General features: G+C 35.0%; 1 protein-coding gene across 1 annotated transcript; it reads left to right on the top strand.

The window, feature by feature from the left end:
* The first annotated feature begins 618 nt into the window (after nucleotides 1-618).
* Achl (La ribonucleoprotein translational regulator Achilles) lies at nucleotides 619-9,898 on the top strand. Its single transcript, XM_075309665.1, has 2 exons — nucleotides 619-5,676; nucleotides 9,737-9,898. Exon 1 carries the CDS (start codon nucleotides 2,570-2,572, stop codon nucleotides 5,627-5,629), a length of 3,060 nt encoding a protein of 1,019 aa, XP_075165780.1. The 5' UTR covers nucleotides 619-2,569; the 3' UTR covers nucleotides 5,630-5,676; nucleotides 9,737-9,898.
* The last annotated feature ends 539 nt before the right edge of the window (nucleotides 9,899-10,437 follow it).

The raw sequence follows: 10,437 nt of genomic DNA, 5'->3' as shown, positions 1-10,437 counted from the left end.
CCTTCAAACAACAAACGGCGGCAGCAACTACACCAAGCACCCCACGAGAATAATAAATACAAAAACAATCAAATGAAAAAAGCATGCAAAAAATGAAAACAATATTAACAGAGACGACGACGGCAACTGAGAAGGAGAGCAACAAGTTTGCGAGAACCACATTTGGTGATTTTTTGCGAATGTGCGTATGCGAAATGTGTAACAGAAAACAACACCGATAACGCAAAACACTTAAGCCTACTTAGGCTACACATGTGTACATACAGTCGATTCGTGGATACACCTACTTACGAATGTTTGTTGTTTATTTTTCTTTTACAATTCCCCACTAGACTTCAAAGCACCACTCAATAGCTGCCTCAATGACAATGACAATAATGCACAAGCAGCAAAGGGGACGACGACGACGTTATCGTTAACGGCTATATCCGACCAAGAGGAAGCCGATCGATTAACAGAATGAGTAACAACCGAACGACAGAGCAATCTAAACAAGCAGCACACCGCCGACGACAAAGGTGGCGAACGCATTTTGCGCGCGGGTACTCAAATATAAAACCGAAAAAACAAAACATAACCAAAGCAATCGGCAGAGATAATGACAAAAACAACAACATATTCAATAACATTTTACGACAAAAAACACATCTACGAAAGCAGAGGGTATTTAACCGACCTCAAATCAATTTGCAATTTCAGTGTATCTCCGTGTTGCAGCGTTGCATGAACTCTGTGTGAATTTTCGTAACATCAATAACAGTAAAAGAAGAAACCCCTCTTACCAAAACAAATGAATAACTCGGAACTATTGTAACGGTTAAATATGAGAAAAAAGAATGGATAAAAATTCAAACTAGAAAACATCTAAGAAAAATTCAAAAAAAAAAAATAAAATTTTGAAAGAATTACAATTTACCATTAAAAAAAAATTCTAACAAGAACCCAAAATAGTGGAGTGCGTTAATTACAAAAAAAGAAACAATATAAGACAAACAATAATTACAAAACCTTAAAAGAAGAGGTTACAAAGTTGAATACAAACCTCTCCGGAACGTGTTTGGAATTTCAAATTTCCTGCAAACGAACAAAACCCCAGTTTGAGCCAATCAAAAGTAAATATAGGTGAACATTCGTTTATGGCCCCAAAAAGTGGTTGGGTGCTTGCTGAGTAGTGTTTATATTATCTAAGAGTTGTGACAAATTTGTGAGTGCGTGTTAAGCATAAAGTGGCCTAAAAACCTCAACGCAGTGGTCCGCATGCAACGATCTAAAAATAGTGAGTTTAAAAACTGAAATAACAAATGAAACCAAAAGTGTAGATATGTTTTTAAAACCAGTTGCAATTTTAAGCACGTTCACTTAGTCAGTTAAACAATCAAAGCGCATCGGTAACATTTATCCAAGCACAGGTACTCAACGTACTCCTCCGACGATTGCTTCTTCTCCTCCAAAAACATAGAGACAATTTTGAAGAGTGAGAGAGAAGATTACACCACAACCAAATAACTGAACAAAAATATTTATCATATAAAATTAAAATAAGGGGGACGATAAACATTCGTCGTTATAACGTAATAAACAATCGATCAATGAACGCTGAACGTTCAATGAACGCTGTTGCGGCAAAAGAAGTGCTTAGAGTGTAAAGAGTTTTTGTTGAATTGAAGACAATTTTTTAAACTTCATTAAATGTCACACACACTATAGTGCAAGCCAACGACCAAAGAGGTTCAATCTTTGTGTAAAAACGAAAACCTGAAAGCGAAGAGTAAAAACGAAGAGAGTACCAAAACAACATACCTCAAATAAATTTAATAGTAATAGCTATTGAATGGTAAAAGAGTGCTTATAGACTCGCAAGTGTTCGCGATCGTGTAAAACGTCATAAAAACAGACATTACCGTTATAGCAACGACCTTGAAATTGTGAAAACCACACCACAGAAGCCTCACAACAATAAACAGCGTGAACGTATCGAAATCGTACAACGTGTAGACAAAGTGTCTGGTGGTAAGCGCCATCTAGAAAGTGAAAGTATATACAACTCTAATGCTTGTCGTTGTTGATTTCCTACAAGTTGATAGCAGTATGCTGCAACAGATGCTGTAATTTCATACTAAAGACGCTTTTTTGTTGGAGTGCAAGGCAACATTTGCTTTAATGTTTAGTTCACACAAAGTCTGCCAGAAGAAACTCTAAACCAACTCAAATCAAAGAGTAACACCAAGTTAAGGAGAAGAAAAAGAAGCAGAGATTGAACAAGTTTTACATGCAAGCACGATACCATTTGCCAGCCATCAAAAAAGCTATTGGTCCGAAGTCTTTACTCTATTTTACTTTACTATCCAACTTCTCTATCGCTCACTCTGTAACTCTATACCAATTATACTGAAGTTCAAGTTTGTAAACTAATACATGAAAATCAACCTAAATTAAGCACACAAATTTAAAAATATAGAAAAAGTAATCGCAATTTTGCAATTAATTAACGAAGAAAAAGAATTGCAAAATTTTTACAACACTGTTTCTTATAGAAACGTTTAAAAAAATCTTGAATCTCAGCCTTAAAATGAGTGATCAAGAAAATTCCACCTCTAATCCTTCTCAACCACCCCCCAGCATGCCCAAAGCTGAGGAAATTATAGATCTTACCAGCTCCACGGAAAATGTGCCCAACAAACAAGAATCGGATGATCAAGGGCCTGTTGGCCTAGATGGTGAAGTTTGTGAAGTACGCAGTCAGCATATTAAAAATGGGCATACCTTTGTTGTGACCACTGTGCGTACAGAAACTACTACAATGACAAAATCAACTGAATCTTGTGTTGAGACTAATAATCAACACCCAGTGGAGGATATACTGAAGGCAGTACCAATTACGATGAAAGAAAAACCTAATATGCAGGAAGAGATGGAACGACCTTGTTCAAGCAGTTCCTGTTCTTCGCCGGAGCACAGTACGAAAGCTGTAGTGCCTCTGTCATCTTCATTGCCTTCGAAACTCTTGAGATTACATGCCAAACGTTCAGCTCAAGCCTTATTGCAACAATTAGATTCGCAAAATCATTCTTTAGATTCTCAATTTGGCAGCGATGAAGGAATGCCTGGTGGTTGCAGCGAAGATGATAGTAGCATAGAGGCTTCTGCCCCTCCCATGTCTCCACCACCACCACGTAACTCTCCATCTGAAAATGGTGATGAAAGAATTGATGTAGGCATGGGTTCTTCCATTGAAGGCTCCGAAGAATCCGAGGAAGATGATGAGCTAAAACCTTTGGCTGTTGATAATCATGTCTTGCATGACATTGATTTAGGCTCTCCATCAACATTTACCTCCAATGCAGGTGACTGCAGTACCGTGAGTTCCAGCAGCACGACCACCACGGCAGTATTAAGTGAGGCTAACTTAGAGAAATTCCGTAAAAATCATCAACCTGGATCTCAACACCATCCCCATATGGATAATATTTATTTGCATCCTAATTTCAAATATGAACACCCCTTACGTGGCGAAGCCTCAAGCTCTGTAGCGCCCTCCTCGGAGCAGAAGCGTGTGCATAGATCATTTTTGACTATGAAGAAGTCTACAAGCCAAGAAGCTCCACCTGAGGTGGCAAATTCTGTGATTTCCCAAGCTACCACGGCATCTGCTGACAATAAAACTTTAGTTAATGAAATCGATACTTTGGACCCTTCACTCATTCCTAGTGATGAACTTGCTGCTGAAATTGCTGAGGCAGTAGAATTTTATTTCTCCAATGAGTCTATACTCAAAGATGCCTTCCTTCTTAAACATGTCAAACGCAATAAGGAAGGATTTGTTAGTCTTAAATTGGTGTCCAGTTTTAAACGCGTCCGACAATTGACTAAGGAATGGAAAGTAGTGGGTAATGCTGTGCGTCGAAAATCCCAGAAAATCGAGTTAAATGACATAGGTACGAAGGTGCGCCGCAAAGAACCGTTGCCAAATTTCGATGAGACCATGCCATCACGCACCATAGTGGTATGCGATCTACCATTGGACAAGTTGACCATAGAGAAAGTTTCCGATTTGTTTTCCAAATGTGGAGAGATCGCTTTAATACGCATTCTTAAACCAGGCATGGCTATTCCTGTAGATGTTCGCCAATTCATGAATAAATATCCAGAAATGCAGCAAAAGGAGTGTGCTTTAGTAGAATATTTGGAATCTGCTTCCGCTCGCGAAGCTCGCAATTTGCAAGGACCATTTAAGGTATACGAAATGGTAGCGCCCAAAAAGAAGACCGGAAAGAAGGCAGTGATCCAAGTTACCGCTCCGGTTGTACGAATGGTAGAGAACTATCGCTATTTCGGTGATCATAACTATGAACGTACACGTGGTGGAAGTTTCAGCGGTACTGCAATGCCACATGAATTTGATTTGCGTTATCGCTTGAAACGTAACAATTCGGATTTTACTCCGAAAACCTATGCCACTGATGTCCAGAACGCCTATGCAAGTGTAAGTACTGCAGGATCCGGGACACCAACCGGTCCCTATCAACATTCTCCAACACATTATAGCGGAAGTCATCGTGCAAGTTTCCAAAGTGAACAGCAACATCAACCAACTGCACCCCCATATCATCACCATTATCAACCCAGGGGCAGCATCAACCAAGATGTTGGGCCTCAAAGTCCTATGTCACCAGGTGCCAATCAAAACTATTTTGCCTATAATCCAAGACGTTACAGTAATACCTCTACCATATCGGCTAGCACAGCCAATATGGAATCACCTAAACCGATGCATCAACATGCTCCAAATGCTCCTATTAATACAGGTTCTGGTCACAATTTACAAAGGCGTTTATCTAACTGCTCCCAAGAAGGTGGCTATGCCGATGTGGTACGACGAACTTCGAATTGCTCCGATAATGTACCGCAGCGAAGAGATTCCAATTGTTCGGATAACTGTCCTTGCTCAAGGCGCATATCTGATTATGGTCAAAATAATGAGACCTACCGTAAGTCGTCCCTTGGTTCGATGGGCAGCAACAATGAACGTCGTTTTTCCAATGGTTCGATGCAGTTCGAGAGAACATTCTCTAATGCCAGTGATTTGAATAATAGTAACAGTAATAATGGCAGCAATGTAAATACCTATCATCGCCGCATGTCCAATGATTTTAATCTGGATCGCAAGCAGTCCCTAGATACCCAACCCGGTACGCCTTATGAGGATCCTAATGTTGGTGGTGGCGGTGGAGGCTATAATGTCTTCCCTCGAAGATATTCGAATAATTTCAATAATATCAGCAGTAAATTAGCCGCTTACGACAATGCTCAGTATATCAATGGACGTCGAATTTCTACAGATTCTGGTTACGATCGGCGGTGCTCCTTTGGGTCTGAATATGAAGGATCGCCCCGTTCACGTACCAACAGTTTCTTGAACAACTATAAACACAGTGGCGCTTCTGATAGTTTCGATGGCCAGCCTCGTTCACGTACTGGCAGTTTCATAGATGGCTCTCCACGCTCACGCTCTGGTTCATTTGCCACACGTGCTGCGGAACACTTGGTACGCACTCCCATTGGACCGGATGGCAGCAAAGGTTTTGGTTTTCGGGCACGCAAAATCGATCACACCGTAGGACCAGTGTGAAAGAAGTATACCCATGCTGGGACAACCTGGGGATTTTTAAGGACTAGGTAAGATAAAATGATAAGAATTTTTTTAAAAGAAAAATATTTGTTTTTTAGCATCGAAAGTGTTCATGTTTGTATAGTAGGCAGGACTAAAGAAGTAGATATACATAATAGGAAATGAAAACTAATGGCTGTAAACCCCTTGTATCCTGCCCCACGATATATCCACCCTGATCCCTATATACAGATCTTGTTTTTTATTTATGGAGTGGAAAATTGCAGTGTTTAGTTTAAGTTAACTATATTTATATATAATTTTTCGTATTTCAATTAGAGAATTTGAAGATATTATTATGTGTTAAGAAATAAATTGGCGAGCATATGGACAGTTTAAAAGGACAATGTTTGAATGGATTTTTTTGTATAGTCACGACTCTCAAAATTAATCCACGAAGGTCTTTGAGTATGGGTCTTTTATGAATTGAAAATTTTAGATAATCTCAGGTATTAGTTTTAAATTTGAAATTGGTTTTATTAACAAGAAATTTGAAATAAAATTTTAGGATAATATTATTATTTTCTTACCATGTATTCATATATATTTAATTATATAATAATATTATAATATTATCGTTACATATTACTAACATTCAATAACAGATTTTATAATTGTGAATTAATTAGTGTTTGGGAATTGAAGTATTTTGAGGATCTATAGTAAAGAAACCTTTAACTATATCGTGATAGTTTAGACATATTAATAAGTTTTCTATTAAAAAGTAAATATGAGCTTTGGAAAATGTATCTTATAGTTTAAGTTCATTTTAATAAGTTGCAAAATAATCGACTGATATTAGATCAGCCCGCCGTTCGAACGCATACGATTTCCAGGGATGTTTTTGGATTACTATTAAAGCGATGGCATCTCTGTTTTGTCTATAGTGCAGCGTACACTTATAAGGTAGGAACATAAATCAGCTGTTATCAAGTTTTTTTGCATAAAAACACACGCAAAATAATCAACAAGAGCGATTGAATTTGACAGGAAAACTTCAGCCAAGCACACATACAAATAACCAAGAGAATATTGTTTTTTTTTTTTTTATAGATTGTACCTTACTAAAGTACATATACATAAGGGATACCATGATTAAAAAATACCCCCCTCCCCCTCTCAAAAGCAAAGGCGTCTGAATGCCACTGGTAGGGGAATAGGTGGTTAATTGTGCTCGCTTGATAAATTAAATGCATAAAAGCTATAAGCTCATCTACTTATATCTCGATATTTAAGAATTTAAGAAATATCTGATTTTAGAATCACAAATCAGCTGTTTTTATCATTTCAGGAAATCAGAAGCGTTATATTCATATCGAATAGTTAGATAACATTCAGTTATAGGCCATACATTTATACAAGTAATATTATTATCCATATTCCTGATACCCCTTTCCATTACCATGCCCTAATTCCAATTCCCATTCCTTGTCCAAGCATTCCTATTCCTATACGAAATAAGAATCTGAATAATTTCTTCAGTTGCTTTAGTTATGCCACCTTGTTATAACATTATATCATACTTTCTTCAGAAGGAAATTAATGCGACCGATATTTGTTGGTAACGGCTACTACGAAGTTCTTACTCTTGGCGTCGGCGGTTAAGTTTTTAAATTTTTGCTACCGGCGGCTGGGCTAATACAAAGTACTCGAACCGCTATGAGATTAATTGGACAGCAAATCTATCAATTAAATTTTGATTTTAGTCATCTGTGTGGCAATAATAGAGCAACAAATACAAGGAATATTTCAGATTTTAATAAACTTATTTCCATAAATTGTAGGTGGATCAATCAGCGTCGGCGTCTACAGTCGAAAAATAGTCGACTCCGGCTAAAATTGGCAGGGCGCCTCGACGACTTCATTCCCTTCTATGAAATGGATTTGTGAACAGGTCCACCATTAGTTGTTGAACTAACAGTAAAATAATAAACGGACCTAATCATTTCCAATGACTTAGATTTCTATTGATTTTAATTTGACATAACAATCATAGTGTAAATGTATTCGGGTTTTCGAAACTATTCTCTGATGTAAAAAAATATATTAAATTTATTTTTCAGGGAAAGTTGGTCTGGAAGGCAATCATTTGTATTGAGATGATCCATGACCTTGACCTGAAATCAATATAGATAAAAAATAATAAACTACAATATTTAATCTAAATTCGGGTTTTGTTCAATATTTAAAAATAAAAAAAAACTGCTCTTAGGAGGTATTTTAGACAACAACAAAAACCATCTGCTAATACACCAATTTGCTAGGAAATTGAAAACTTTCAGTTTCTTTCGTATTTGCATTTAAGAATCGAATTAGTGTCACACCGTATACCCATAATACGATACTTAACCTTTTGATTGTTGCGATACTTTCATTGTCACCTTCTTACTAAGCCATAACAGAGAATGAAGCCGACCCATTTTTGTCGGCGGCGGCTGACATTAAATTTTTGCATCCGGCGGCGGCGGCTTGTCGGCTAAGCCGATATAAATAAGTCTCTTCGGCGGCGGACACTTATCCATTATAAAATCAAAATTTGAAGTTATTCGAATGGTAATGAGATTAGTTGTAAAACCAATCTTACAATCAAATTTACATTTCATTCAAATTTTCTGAGGTAAATTTTTGCAAAATTATTATAACACTTTGAAATAGATTGATTGGGGGTGAAAGGCTCAAAATTTTGACTGAAATTACTACAATTATTAATAAAGTTTTTTGACTTAAACTAATATTTTTGATTAATTGGCGGCTAAATTTGAGTCGAGATGAGCCGACATATTCGGCGGCGGCGTCGACTGGCAAAAAATGGCCGGCGGCGACTGAAATCGGCGGCGCGACTCGGCGGCTTTATTCTCTGAGCCATAAACGTCACTAGTGAGTAACTACTAAAAATTACACTGACGATTAGGAATAGAGCCACTAAATATGAGAAAAAACTCGAAAAATATTTTTTATATATAAATTTAAATTAATATTGGAATTCATTAAATACTAATCACGCTCTAGATTCAAATTTTCAGATGGATAAAATGTAAGGTATCTTAGTGATATCAATTTTAAAATAAAAATAAAATATTGTATTTAAAAAAATAATTAAATTACATATCGGATAAATTACCAAGACAACATGAATTATTTATGCCATAGATATTGTTTTATAAAAAATTATATACTACATTAAAAATAAAAACTAATATTTGTTTATTAGAACACTGCAATTTTCCTGTAATTAAATATATAGATAAACTATTCAAATTAATATTTAAAGATTTGTCCATTTTTCATAGATTTTATTGTTTACGATTTCTATTTTATAACATATTTATTATACACAAAATAATATTTAAAAAAGAATTAACAACAAAATAGTTATGAAATACTAAAAAAAATACATTATCTAACACAATATTATAAATAAGATATATATTTTGAACATGAAAAACTTTATTTTTAATTCCAAGATTAAACAAAATCTTTTCGCACCTCAAGAATTAGTATTTACAACAAAATATTGGAATTGCTATTTTGTTTATTTAATTGGAATAATTTAAACAATTTCGAAATTTTTATCATTTACCAATAACCTTCAAAATTTTTTAGGTTTTGTCACAGATTTATTTGTAGTACAAACCTGATGGTATAGGCAAAATCATAATCTTCCTAAAAAAATGTATCGAATTTTTAAACATAAATAAGAATTAAAATATGATTTTTTCGAGAGGTCCTCTTCCATCATAGATTCTTGTGATTTAAGCTAAATCTAATAAATTTATATTTACAAAAATAATATATATATATAAAAATTTTCCTCCTTGCCCCACAATATTTCTAAAAGTGAGTAATAATAAATTTGATTCTAAGGTGCCAATTTATAGCTACAAGATTACATTTGTGACTTAGTATTTAATTGTTTGTTAGGAAATTGATTTATTTTTTAAAACTTTTTAATAATAATCTATAATTGTTGATATATTTTATCTATCCAATATTTTTTGTCCTTATTTTTAATTTATATAATATTATATATATTATCTTCTTCTTCTTTTCTTTCTTTTCTCTTTTTAGAATTTAAAACCTATTTGTTTTTGTTTAATTTAATTAATTTTAAGTCAAATCGATATACCATAAATTTATATTTAATTGTTATTCTTATTAGCACTACTATGATATTAGTTTACAAACTTAAATAAAAACAAAACTATTTTTGTATAAATATTTTATTGAAAACTTGTTTTATATTTTGGTTGTTCTGGATTTACAAAGGTAAGTTGAAATTGGTTTGATTCAAAGGAAATAAGATAGAGATTTCTCTACTATACTCAATTACTCAAAAACAAGGACGGTAAAAAGCGTAGTTTAAGTTGAACAAGTATATACGGCCGTAAGTTCGGCCAGGCCGAATCTTATGTACCCTCCACCATGGATTGCTTAGAAACTTCTACTACACACTGTCACCCACAACCGAATTACTTGGGTTGCGGTAACACTTGCCGATGGCATAGTGTATATAAGGTATCTTATAACTTCGTAACATCGTCTTCTCAAAAAAAGGCCGATTAAGTACGTATAAAATTCAGTTTGACAAAATTTTCTATAGAAATAAAATTTGGACAAAATTTTCTATAGAAATAAAATTTTGGTAGATTATTTTTGGCTCGAGTGGCAACCATGATTATGAACCGATATCGACCAATTTTTGTGTGATTGGAGATCGGCTATATATAACTATAGACCGATATGGACCAATTTTAGTATGGTTGTTAGCG

The sequence above is a fragment of the Haematobia irritans genome, chromosome 5 (assembly GCF_050003625.1).
Source record: "Haematobia irritans isolate KBUSLIRL chromosome 5, ASM5000362v1, whole genome shotgun sequence".
Lineage (NCBI taxonomy): Eukaryota > Metazoa > Arthropoda > Insecta > Diptera > Muscidae > Haematobia > Haematobia irritans.
This window is presented reverse-complemented; position numbering and strand designations above follow the sequence as displayed.